The sequence below is a fragment of the Limanda limanda genome, chromosome 5 (genome assembly GCF_963576545.1).
Source record: "Limanda limanda chromosome 5, fLimLim1.1, whole genome shotgun sequence".
Classification (NCBI taxonomy): domain Eukaryota; kingdom Metazoa; phylum Chordata; class Actinopteri; order Pleuronectiformes; family Pleuronectidae; genus Limanda; species Limanda limanda.
Window position 1 is genome coordinate 8,006,045 of NC_083640.1, and position 13,862 is coordinate 8,019,906.

The window sequence follows — 13,862 nt, forward strand, 5'->3', positions numbered from 1 at the left end:
GCAAGTGCTCATTCACGCCCAATTAGGATCTGATCAGTGTAACATCACTGCTGTCTACCACCAGAAGAACCATGCAGTCCCAGGCCAGAAATAGTGCTGGTGGTGGTGAACCGGTGGCCAGGGGGCAGGGGTAGGAAATTTGAGAAGTGCGTGTGTGTGTGTGCGTCTTGTGCATGCTTGTGGATCTCTTTTGTGCCATGGGGAGGAGGGGTGGAGAAAGAAGGCGGTTGCTTTAAACAAGAATGTGTTCATTTTAAGGGAGAGGGGGGAGGCTCTGCGCTCAATTTGTCTGCCTACTGAAACACTGCTAGAGGATTTCTCATCATTTAAAAGCACCAAGGAGGGGGAGAGGGAGAGAGAGAGAGAGGTGCAGTTGAGAGAGACAGCCTCTTAGAGCTGTGAGGCAGAAGTGATGGATTCAACCCAGAGAAAAGTGACAGTCTTCTCCTAACGGGCCACAGGCAGAACACAACCTGCCCCGGACTCACACCATTTATCAGGGAACTACCTCCACCATCCTGCTGAAGTTACCAGTTGTCTTTTGAAAGTGCTGCAACTTTTTCAAGTGGATTTTGAAACAATCTATTCAATGTTTACTGAAGAGTTGCCAGCAAGTTAAGCTTCTGTTGGGCAGATGACGGTCTTTTAATAATAGTCTTCACAGGTAAGCTACCTCTTCACTAGTGGAATGAACTGAGGTGACAAAGAGTGAGTAGCTAGACAGAAGAGCACAGAGAACTTTGAGAAAAGGACACAGGCATGCAGCTTTTACACTTGGGATGACTCTCAACCAGGAGAAGCTTCAATCATCTCAGGCAGGAGGACAAGGAAACTGAGGGAGCTTCATCAGTATTCAACTGTTAACTCGTAAGTACTTTGTAACATTTGAATTATATTTATCTAATATATTGGTTTTATTTATTAGAGGCACCGAATGTCACATCAATTCATTGCATTGATCAATTTTCCACAATTGTAATATATTAACTAAGTGAAAATGATGATCCTTCTTGGTGAGACCCAGGTTGTTGGTGAGCAAAGACTCAGGCAGCCAAGTGGCATTTTTAATATAATGGAAAAGCAATTATGAGGTCAATTCTTTTATCTGATGGAAGCCAGACTGTAACTGCTCTGTCTCAAACTGCTGCACTCTGCATTATTATATTTTAATCCTGAATTCAGCGGTTGTTATGCAGCATCTCTTGTCTGACTCACTGTTTGGTGCCAACGGGTAATTCTACTCTCTGATGACTAATGATGACGGATGGACTCTGTTAAAGAGAGTTTATTACAGCACATAGGGATGCTGAAGTGCAGGCTGCAGAGAATTAGCGTGTCTTCTCTACTGATAAAACACTGTCAAAACACAGGAACCTAAAAGTGTAAAACAAGGCACAAGGGCAGTGAAACAGGCATCTAAAAGAGGATATGATATAAAAAATTCATATCAAAAGATGCCACTTGCTTCTAAAAAAAGAATGAAAAGATAAGTTTACTATGTCAAGGAGTGTGCAGCTTCAGGATGTCCCCCTTGGCTCAAGAGGACAGGGAAGCCGGGAATTGAATCCCGTCTTTGTTTCTGTTGCCAGGCTAGTGTTTGGATAAGGCGGCTTTGAGGTAGCATGCTGGAACTTATCGAAACAATTTGCGAGACCCCCTACTTCCCTATCTGACTCAGATCACAACGGAGGTAAGGTGAGAGAGACAGGACCAAACCTAAATTCCAACAAAAACTTTACCTCTCACGCGGAATGGAGAATCAAAACAAACACGGAGCAGGTAGTTGGGATTAATTATGTTCCAAATGTCATGTTACATGCTTACTAGGATTACATGCTCGAGGAAAGAATGAGGTCACCCTCTAGGAAAGGTAATAAGGCTGATTACCATGAGCAAATTGAATTTGACTCTGATCCAACACATATTGGGTGTCAAGCAGGAGATTGCATGTTCTCAGTGGAGTTGGCACTAATTTAAACATGCAGCACGAAGCCGCCCAGCAAAGTGCCCACTTCTTTTTAGCTACTGACAAATTAGGTGCTTTGTAGCCCTGTTGTGATCTCCTGCTGTAGCTGATGATGATGTGATTATGAAGCATTCACATAGAAAGTAGGACATTGGGTTATGAATTGGGTCAGTAGATACTGTACGTCTTATAGGTACTTATAGGTGGGAGAGAGTAATGGTCTGGTGTCTGAGGGGTGTAGCTCTCACCGTCTGCCACAACCACTGACTCTACATGTGTGTATGGTAGCTCACACTAATGAGGTGACAAAGAATGTGAGGAATGCCCTGCTCATGCTGAAATGAGAGGGGCTGGGGAGCGAGACATCAGCCAGTCTGAGCAAGGCTGGCCACCTTCTAATTAATATGTGCTGAGCATGACCAACAAGGCTGGAGCTGGTCGGAGACACACTGACCTGCCCATCACACTTGATTTCACATTGAGTGAAATCCGCTAAGAGGAGTCGTGTAAACACAGACTTACCACCTGAAAACAGTAAAACCAAAACATTTTGGTGTGAAGCAGGCTTTAGGAAATTATCCATGGGGAGCTGCCAATCAAATTAAAACGAGAATGGCCCTTACGCCTTTAGGTCCTTTTAGATTCAATGTCTTACGTGTTTCTGAGATAAAAACATTGCACACATTCACAATTCCAGATTAAAAAAATATAATAATAAAATAATTAAGGTATTTCTCTGGTGAACTTTATTTGATCTAACTTTGTCTTATTCAGCAGCTGTACATATAACTTTCTTTCTACAATTGAAACCTAATATTGTTCAAAAATAACTTTGCTTCTGAAAATTCTCATGAATTTCTTTTCTTTGGTTTCATCTTCTGTCCAGTTCATCCCAGACCAGTTCAATGAGGTTTAAGTGGAGACTGGGCTGCTCTTCATCATGTGAAGCTCCGTCTGTTTCTTTTCTTCTCTTGGTCAAAGCTGTTATAGTTAACCAACTTCTTTATCCCTAAAAAATTATGTTAGCCTTAAAATTCACTCATATTTTTAGGTACAGTGATCAAAACTATATTTTTATATTTTATCTTGAGCAGGTCACTGGTTAGCTTTCTACCATCAGGTTATTCACAGTACCTGATCTGCCTTAAAAAAAAAAAAAAAGGAAAGCAAAATTGACCGGTTTTGACTGGTATCATATACAACACTTCAACACCGGTTAATCATTAAAGCTATTGGCCAGTCAATAGCAGCTTGTGAAAGGGAACTGATGTTCGGACAATGATGAGCTGTGGGGGTGTGGGGGCTGTTACCAGCGAAGACGGAGGAGGAGATTTTCTGTTGTTCCCTCTGGCAGACTGTGGATGGGTTAATAACAGGCTGTCTCTGTTGGGGCAGATGGGACTCTCTCCGGTCCCTGGGAGACTGAGCCCAACGAGTGTTGTTGTTTAAACACACACATTAACCACAAAACTCTTTTACAGACGCACACATACCGCATGCGAGTGCACACAAACACATTTCATCACAAGCTGCAAACATTTTCCCCTCAGCTTTGAAGTGTAGTGAAGCCTAGAGCAGGAGATTCCAGGCTAACGACGTCCAACATGGGACTCCTCAGCAGCGGGGGCAAATCACACAGCATTTCTCAGAGACAGAGCTCATGTTCCAGGGGCAGAAACCACAGGAGCCGCTAGCTAAATACAGTCATCAGCACATTACAAGGGACAGGCTATGACCGGCTTGGTTATCTTGGTATGAGCTTACATGCAGGATATTATTAGGGATTTCATTAAGATGAGTTCAGTGATGATGGTAACTATCTATTTGAATGGTGTGAAAACGATTCAGCATTATGCAGTAGTTCCATCAATCGGCTTTTGCAGAGGTGATGTCATTTTTTAGCAGGATTAATCTTAAAAGATCTTACTGTGCTGACAGAAGACAGACTCGTGGTAAATCTGAAATGGAAACTCTACTCTGAAGGATATTTTATTCATATTCCAGCAAATGACTTGCGTACTTTGTTAGGAAAATACAGACTCAACATTCTTGTGCAGCGTATGGTGATTTTTTTTGGGCCTACTAAACAATAATATCAAAAAAGTACAAGAGGTTACATAATAGTAGTATACAAATTGGGTTCCAGTAAGAAAAAGTGTTTACACATTTTATTCAGATGAAGCCAAAGAGGTTGAATGTGCCAGGTTCATGTGCTTGGAAAGTGCTGCATTTCTCCTCTCCGTGTCTTCAACCTAATGTGCTGGCAGCATGCCCGGATTAACAAGACAAAAACATTTCAACTCTCTACCCAATTTTCTTTCAGGATATCATTTGGAAGTTTATCTTTCACATAGAGATGAACTCTAACAAATGTATGAAGAAGCCCTTTTACGATTGGAAATCCTTATGCAGCCCTTCAATAATCAAGCCAGTATAGACCTCACTATATCACTTTCTGATTAGACAGGCCCCCCACTGACTGTGGGGAAGTGTTAAACAGTAGTCAACTGTAATCCAATATACAGCAACTTTCAAACAAGGTGTCCCAGGAGTTCAAGGCTTTGTTATCCTCACAGAGGAGTTACATTCTCCTCAGCAATGAGTGGCATACCCTCCGCTAACTAATAACACCACATTATTATTAAAACTTTTCTCTTAAATTGTGTATGAATTCATAATGAACCAGCTCACTCTCATTAGCTCTTGAGGAAGAGTATGGGTTGTGCCACAAGGTCCAATTAGGCAGAAAAGAACATTTAGAAGCGATAGAAATCTAAACATGAATATATCTAAGGCTTGATCAGAAGTGAACACAGACACAGGTAATGGTTATGTTATGCAAGATCTTTTTCTCAGCATTCTTGATGGTTAAAGTAAGCTTTTAGTCCAACAGTTATATCAGAACCAGACATGTTCAAAGAGGATACAAAACTTAGGATTAATTCCCTATTAGTGTCTGCATGCAACGCATTTCCCTTACTGAGGACTGATGCAACACAATCAATATCTTAAACAGCTCCATGAATAGAATCATCTGGTGGTGCTTCAAATTTTCCATAAGCAAAGATGTCCAGGCCTGCAGAAGGGAGTGTTTCTTTGTGTCACGGACAGGCAGTGGCATTCGCCCAAGGAGAACCTGAGCCAGTACGGCAAGCGAAGCTAAACACAGTTCCAGAGCAGCAACGTATCTGACGCGAAAGATCAGCACATCATTAGACAAAATAAATATTTTTCTTAGGGCCAGTGAGGGGATTTGTCACTTTCAAACAGCTTGTGCAACATGGATCTGAGAGAAGAAAGCTGATTTAAACAAACCAGGATCAAGGCCCTGTCATGGTGAATAACAGCAGCCAGTGAGGCACTCTGCAAGACGAGAAAGAGATTTCCTCTCCGATCGAATCTTTTTTGGTAGCTCTGATTTTTGGGAGCTGTAATAACTTCCAGCTCTGCTTAATCTGAGATGTGTATGCACAGGACATTGGTGCCTAGTGGACCAGTGTATCCTGATGGCCAGCCTACTTCTGGTCTCAGTAAGCATAGCTGTGAAGGACTCCATTGATGCCCTGTCACAATGCATACAACCCAATACTGAGAGCTTTCAATCAGAGACAGAACAGGTAGTGAGTAGGTGCTCAATGATCAAGCTTCTGCTTACCAACAACAAAAGTGTTTCCCTACATTATAATCATGTTCTCAATTTTCCTACCCATTCTTCTCAGGCTTTGGCGATTTGGACACACTCATGGAGACCCCTTCAATGGTCCTGCTGGGGCTCCTTATTTATGGACTAGCCGGTGGTGTTCAACAGACTCTGGGGAGTCCCTCCGACAAAAGCCGTGACAGGACCCAAGAATTTGAGAGCAGTGAAGATGGTTTTGAGAGAGAGTTTCTCTATGCCGGGAGAAGCAAACGTGCTCCAGCTGACCAGCAACAGGACAAATGCTCCTACACTTTTATAGTGCCACAGCAAAAAGTGACTGGAGCCATCTGTGTCAACTCCAAGGAGCCAGAGGCTATGCTGGAGAATCGGGTCAACAAACAGGAGTTAGAGCTGCTAAATGTGGAGCTACAGAAACAAAAGAGGCAGATTGAGACCTTGCAACAATTGGTGGAGGTGGACGGGGGTATTGTCAATGAGGTCAAGCTTCTGAGGAAGGAGAGCCGAAACATGAACTCTAGAGTCACTCAGCTGTACATGCAGCTGCTCCATGAGATCATCAGAAAGAGAGACAATGCCCTGGAATTGGCCCAGATGGAGAACAAGATCTTGAACCAAACCTCTGAGATGCAGCATCTCACCAGTCGATACAAAGATCTCGAGCACAAGTACCAGCACTTAGCTTCTTTGGCCACTAACCAATCATCTCTGATTGTCCTGTTGGAGGAGCATTGCCAGAGTCGCCCTACCCCTCGTCATGTGCCCATCCCCCAGCCACGGCCTCAGCCCCCTCCACCATCCCAGCCCGTTAACAAGCCTTACCAGCCACCTGTCCTTCCACGAATCACCAAACCAATCAGCAATGAGATCCAGAGTGACCAAAAGTCACCGCCTCTTCCAACAATGCCCGCTGGCACACACAGCCCCTCCACCACTGACAAACCCTCTGGTGAGTCGAACAAAGTCCGATATAAACTTTTATTTTATGCATTCTTACCAGGCGAACCAGATTCCATCATAAACAGGGATCACAAACAAAGGATTGTCTGTCTTAAACAAGACAAAATCAACCACTCATTCTTCATAGCCAATTTAAATGAGTCCCACGTATTCCCGCAACAAAAGGCCAAAGAGAGAACAGAAATTCTGTTGTCCACTGCCTTTTGAGATGCATATTATCTAATTGCCATGACACATCTCACACAAAGCACATTAGCAAGGTAAATACATGTGCCTAAATGGATAGCTGGATCTTAGCCCATGGGCCTCGGAAACCACAAGTTAATGGATGATAAAGCTTTCAATTTGACGAGAAGAGTGTTTTGTGGTATTTGTTCCACGAAAGAGCCTTTTGCTATCTTCAGAAAAAATGGTTTTAAGATGGCGCATCAGGGGAACAAACCTCAGAGATTTTTCTATTCACATTGTGCTACTGCTTGCAATTTTTTTACTACGCTGCATGTGAACGGGAGCCTTTGTAAGGAATTTTTCAAAGGAGCCAAATAATTTCCTACACTCAGCAACCAACACCCCAAAAGTTACATAAACCCTTAACACGAAGAGAGCCCAACACACAATGCAGGAGGGAGGGAACTGAAAGACGAACACAGAGAAACAGAGGGATGAGGTCTATGAAAAGGGGGAGGGGGAATGAAGGAATTGAAAGAGATACCGGCATTCGGTGATGTCATTTGTTCCACCAGGCAAGAATCAGTCATATGTTCCACCAAATCATCAGACTTTATCAGGCAGAACAGAGCAGGCAGCGCTCTGGCTTGTATCTACTCAACAGAGACATTCCTGAGAGTAAATGGATGGCATGAACTGGGCCAAGAGACAGAACATCCATAGTGAATTCATTAATACGATAGCTATCTTGTTATTGAGACAACTGGGTAGTCACTTTTGGCTCTGTCAGCTGAGTAGGACCTCATGACATATGTGTGTTGCTTCATCTTTCATAAACCTAATTTGCCCTAATATGTCTTGCAAAATCCTGATGCCCCACCTCCCTCACCTCTAACATTTGGTGTGACCCCCCCATTCTTGATTTTTGTTTGTTTCCATTGTATATAAACTCTGTAATCTGTTCGAGCTGGTAAACCATTCACGTGTGACATCTTTATAACTTAAACTCTTTCACAGCCAATTGAAGCTAGGGAGCCAGTAGCCCCATTAGTGTTTTTCCACCTCTACTGGGTTTGGAATAAAATCATATTGGCCCACAGGCAACTGTTTTGCACAATGAAATCCAGTAAAGTGGTTCTGACTTTGCATTAAATCATCAAAACTTTTGAAGCATGAATTCTAATGCTGCAGAATGATGTAGGGATGTAGTTTGTATAAATTAAAACAGAAAAACCATAGCTTACGTAAGTAGAATAATAATCCCAGTCTATAAAGCACAGATGATTGAAATTTTTTCTCCTGTTTCATCATCCAGTAGTCAGGATTCCCTTTGCCCTCATGCCTGTGTTTCTTTTGGCTGCACAGCCGGCAGCCATTTCCCTTATGAGAGGAGCAGCCAAAGTCAATTCTACTGGTAAAATGAAGCGTCTGCTGAAAATTGGGGTTTCCTATGGCAGAGTATAACAACTCTTTGTGTCACTGACTTTTTCTCCAGTTTCCTTTTGATATGTTTTAATATAAAAAAGAAACCAAATTTGACATGTTAAAAGGAGTGTTATTAATATTTCCAAATCCACAGTTTGGATCAGACCCTCAGTTCAGTTCACACATTGATTTCTTTTCCTTTTTCTTCAGTTTTTTCTCTTCATCTTAAGCCTAGCATTTAGCACAGGTGTAATCTCTATATAAAAGTATGTGTGTGGGACAAGATTATGGGGCTAGAAGCCTTCTGGTTTCCATTTCCAGTTTGGGCAATCACGTATGACCAGACTTTGGTTGCCTGCAAGTAAAATAAAGTTTAATTTATCTGCACTCATATGCAGATAGATGTTAATAGAGTTTAGCCAAAATGCCATCTGGACCTAAAACAGCAACAAATCGTATATAGCCGTTTGTTTGATGTCGAGAAAAAGAAACAAGTTTGACTGTAAAAGATATAAAGAAAATAGGAGATTGAGTCTTGGCCTGAATATCTGCAGTCTGCACCAGAGGCCTCAAAATATTGTCTGTTGCCCCCAGAAGATAATTCCTCAGACAATAGGCGATGGGCTCCGAGGGGCCACATGTATGATCATTTAATGATTGGACATTAATAGTCACAGGACCCATCCTCTTGCGCACAATCATTTTTCATTTAAATATGTTATTCTGTTACTTGTGAGATGAAAAATGTGTGTTTTACTAGTATTGTAATCAAAGGTGGCAGCAGGTTGGGGCGGAGGTAACATGGCTTCATTAGCAAGTATCACAAAACACTATTGTGGATGTTTGTATCATGGATTCTTTCTCAGTTTCTGAATGGTTGCTATATATGTAATGTCATCTCTGTTCAGGTCCATTCAAGGATTGTGCGCAGGCTCTGGAAGATGGCCACACTGCCAGCGGCATGTGCCTGGTAAAGCCAGAGAATGCCAACCGGCTTATGCAGGTGTGGTGTGACCAGAGACATGACCCAGGTGGCTGGACTGTGATCCAGAAGAGAGTGGACGGCTCTGTCAATTTCTTCAGGAACTGGGAGACATACAAGGTGCTACAACCTCACACCAAATCAAGGCACTCATAGTTTGGAGGGAAGCTGGTGCCTCATGTAGGTTGTCTTGACACTAACCAGATGTGAACATGTAATGACTAGGTAATTGTTAAGCTTTCAAAGTGTCTGATATAATACCTGCATCAGTCACTGCTTGGCCTTATGACTCCTAAGTCTGTTGGTCTTTATAAAATTACTGATAAAAATTGCAGGAATATTGGACTTTTTTTTAAGCCTGTACCAGAAAAAAAAGGGTTGTGGTAATTATTTAGTCTATCTTTTCTAAGGAAACCCCCCTCTCACAGGAAAAAGCAATTCATTGGTAAATAATTGTTTGCAGGCCAACAGTTAACAAGGGTCCTGATTAAATCTTAGCTGACGTCAACAATGGAGACATTTCCATGACTTTTGCAAAAAAACGTTTTACCACATGAGATCTGACATTTCATTTGTAAACTCATCAGAAGGGGTGTTTCCATGACTCAAAGCATGTGAAGGGTGGGGGATACCACAAACAACTGACAGTATGACCAGAGCCAGAATAAAGCAAGAGAAGAGTCCAGAACATGGGATTTCATAATATACGCACTTACGCACATCCTGTTGTGTTTTCAATAAACAAAATAACAGTGCAAGTCTGGACACCCGATACAAGCTATAAACCAGACTCAGAGGGTCCATTTATAATCATGTTCCTTGACAATAAACAAACCCATAGAAGAGCTACACTCATAATTACCTCCAGATCTCTGAGTGAAGACCCTGAATTATAGGCATAAAGTTAAAAACTTTTTCGAAGAGCATTTATAAAAGATTTTTCAATCATACTGATCGTATTTTTTCCTATCACTGCACTTTACAGCAAGGTTTTGGCAATATTGACGGCGAGTACTGGCTTGGTCTGGAGAACATCTACTGGCTGACGAACCAGGCGAACTACAAACTGCTGGTCACGCTGGAGGACTGGTCTGGCAGGAAGGTGTTCGCGGAGTATGCCAGCTTCAGAGTGGAGCCTGAAGCCGACTTTTACAAGCTACGGGTGGGCCGTTACCATGGCAATGCTGGAGACTCCCTTACCTGGCATAACGGCAAACAGTTCACAACACTAGACAGAGACCATGACGCATATACAGGTAAAAACCTGACTGCTACTCAATGTTAAACTGGATAAATCTGGGCAGTCATAAACCAATTATTAACATGATTACAATGCATGTTGCCTGACTGAGTATTTATTTATTCATCTTTCTAGGCAACTGTGCCCACTACCAGAAGGGAGGATGGTGGTACAACTCTTGTGCCCATTCGAATTTGAATGGAGTTTGGTACAGGGGAGGACACTACCGCAGCCGCTACCAAGACGGAGTCTACTGGGCTGAGTTCAGAGGAGGGGCCTACTCATTAAAGAAAGTGGTCATGATGATCCGTCCAAACCCAAATACCTTCCACTAGGCATCCATGGAAAAGACACTGTACTGTAAAGAAAACAATCACATCTCCTAACATCCATGCAAACTGTATCTTTTGTCTAATGGAGTGGCACCAGTCTAAGCCGAGTACAAAGAATGATAACGTGGAAAGTACAATATCAAATTGTCAGGCTGATAAACTGGTCCCTCAAGACAATTGATCAAATGTGTGTACTGTTATTCAGGTGTCTCTACAACTCAGTTAAGATGTGCTCATTGTACAGGAGTTGTTTTAAAAATAGTTCCTTTGATCTGAGTGAGAAATTCCATGTGAACCTAATTTGACATGAAAAGACCAGATTAAAATCATTCAGTTAATATGGATCCTTAAATAAATATATATATAAATAGTATGTATGTCAAGTTTTTTTTTGTTTTTTTTCGCAGTTGAAAAAAAATGAGGATGACACAGGAAATGTATCCGGTGACTTAATTTCATTCAAAATACATTCTTCAAATTATAGGAACAGTTTCATTTTCTGTGTAATGCAAAGGCCAGGTTCATTTACATTTTTCTAACAACGACTAAATTGTTAATACAATAACGGAAGTTACCAATAACAAATAATCAATTCTATCAAAATTTGAGGAAGTATAATATATAATATACTATAATACTTGTTTTGAAATGACTTGAACAGGTATTCAGCATTTTGCTTGTAAAAACCAAGCACTGTATTTACTGTATAAATCTAGTGGTTTATTGATGTCAATAGATCCAACACATTGCGTATGTACATAAGATATTTGTAATATAATGTATTAAAACCTGTTATGTGACTAATAATTTGGAATAAAATATGTACAGCTTGTGTTTTTAATTTGGTCTCTTGGTATTAGCCATTACTAAAAGAGAGAGAAAACATTTGAAAGGTTGTGCATAAGACCGTTATAACTACATTGTGTTTCTCAAGGCTTCCATTTAACTTAAATGACATTCTTAAGCCAATGTCACTTAATGACAGCAGTCATTAATATTCATATAATATGATACACATTTCTATTCAGAAGAGAGTGAAACCAAGATCTCAAATGTGCATGTGTTGACATGTGTATCATTGTTAAGATCACAAACTAATGTTTAATTTTAATGCACAGCTTCTTGGCTGTTATCTTCGTAAAAAAAACGGTGTCATCATTCATTACATTTTATATCTCTGAATATATTAAAGCATGAAAGGAGAAAATGTATAAAATATGAACCCATGATATTAAAAAAATGTTTGATTAAGTGAAAGAATATAATTTTCAGCTTTAAGTAACAATGTGGAAAATGTAGTGTTTGTATTGTGAATAAAATAAGAATCTCATTAAAACATTTCAAAATTAATTGTACAGTATAGATTATTATTTTTATAAAATTCATACATTTTGTATACTGCTTAACTTTTGAGGGTTGTAGGGGAGCTGAGGCAAAAATGTCCTTAAATTGACTAATTTTATTATTTTTTGAAATAATTAATTAATATCATCAATACTTTATTTTATGTATGTGTACCAAAGATTACTGTTACTTTAAAACTGAACTTACAGTTCATGCCTCTATCATGCAGCAACAATAGTTTTAAACAAATTGGATTTTAAATATGTCCAGCAGTGCAATACCTTGATTGATGCTTTCATTTGCAATAAACGGAAAAATAATTTTTGAAGCTCAGTAACAAATAATGTTTAGTAATAGCATTATGAAAAACAACATACAATTTAACACATGTACAGCAGAGTACATTATGAGATCTGATTGATTAAAATCATGTCTCAAACATCACCACTGTCAGTGTTTGCAAACAAAGCCAGTACACAGAGGAATGAGACATGAAATGTGACAGGCCTGTAAAAGTAATGCATCCACCAGGCCCCTCCACTGACAGCAGAATCACCTCTACTTCATTATGTGTCAATGACATTTCCAAAGAGAGCTGGAAAATAAAACAAGAAGGAATTCCAACCGAAATAACCAAGCTCCATTACTGTCATTCCATGACTAGATTTGAGCTGAAGAAGGTTGAGACGTTTTAAAGAGCATTGGAAATCAATTTAGTGGGAATTCCTGTGACTGACAATGTGAGAGCGTCTGAGGAGACCAATAATCAACAGAGCAAAATGTTACGTGTTCCATTTAAATTCCCTCACTCAAAATAAAAGTTAACATAGCATATTAGCATTCTGTCCTGCCAAAGTGAAGATAGATGCTTATGTGATAGTAGCCAGAACACCTACATTAAAACGACAAACAGTGGCTCATAAGTCCAAAAAAGAAAAAGCTTATTTCCTGTGACAGAGGCTTTGGATAGGACAGAGGAAGACATTCATCACTGGGACTGTGGGCTGTGTTTTTATTAAAGATAGATGGGACGGTAAAGTGCACCTTTTACCAAAGTCTTCTGTCTGGCAAGACAGGTCAACACTTTCTAAAGAAATTATATAATAAACCAGTTACAGTCTGCTTTGTCAGTTAACCAAATAGCGGTAAAGCAGAAGACGGTGTTTCATCGTCTCCATAAACAGAGACGACAGACTCTTTGGATGCCGAGTACGTCTGAGGACTCACCACGATGGAAAACCTTCAGTAAGGCAGGCCTGTGCAGCCCCCACTCCTCAACCAACATGGAAAACCATGAGCTGACACAGTGCTCACTCAGCACAAAGAGAACCGCATTTCCTGAGCCTTCAAACCTGAACCTTCAAATTGGCGTGTATTGTTGTTTCACATCTGCAAAAGTCCATGTCCTTGAATTCTTTGAATGGAACCATTTTTAGCTTTCCTGTGCTCTCATGAATCATTTCCACTCCACCTTTTGAGTAAATGTAGTCAAACCACCAGAAACCCCAGTTCAATTTTTTTATTGGAGCCTTTAACCGCACACATTGCAGGCTTTCAGTCTAAGCAAATGTAGTCATCCACAAATGGACTACACATGTAACGTAAGGATGATTAACTGTTAATTACTTAAAGCTTTGCCAAATGATTCATTGATTGGGCTAAACATTAGAGGATTAAAACAATTACATCACATTTTAAAGCAATGTGACCCTTGGATAACTTCAACTCGCATGTGAAAATCATTCAGTTTATAAAGACGTTCAGGATGTGTAAAACTTTTTCACATC

The 13,862-nt window shown here is 40.5% G+C and overlaps 1 protein-coding gene across 1 annotated transcript; it reads left to right on the plus strand.

Moving 5' to 3' along the window:
- Positions 1–597: 597 nt before the first annotated feature.
- On the plus strand, positions 598–11,071 carry angptl2b (angiopoietin-like 2b). The gene is made up of 5 exons (XM_061071869.1): positions 598–867; positions 5,686–6,573; positions 9,086–9,279; positions 10,145–10,415; positions 10,535–11,071. The coding sequence occupies exons 2-5, from the start codon at positions 5,709–5,711 to the stop codon at positions 10,732–10,734; spliced, it is 1,530 nt and encodes a 509-aa protein (XP_060927852.1). The 5' UTR covers positions 598–867; positions 5,686–5,708; the 3' UTR covers positions 10,735–11,071.
- The last annotated feature ends 2,791 nt before the right edge of the window (positions 11,072–13,862 follow it).

Coding starts and splice junctions, on each gene's coding strand:
- angptl2b (XM_061071869.1), top strand. CDS start 5,709: ATGGAGACCCCTTCAATGGTCCTGCTGGGGCTCCTTATTTATGGACTA. Junction 6,574..9,085: donor CACCACTGACAAACCCTCTG/GTGAGTCGAACA, acceptor ATCTCTGTTCAG/GTCCATTCAAGGATTGTGCG. Junction 10,416..10,534: donor AGACCATGACGCATATACAG/GTAAAAACCTGA, acceptor TCATCTTTCTAG/GCAACTGTGCCCACTACCAG.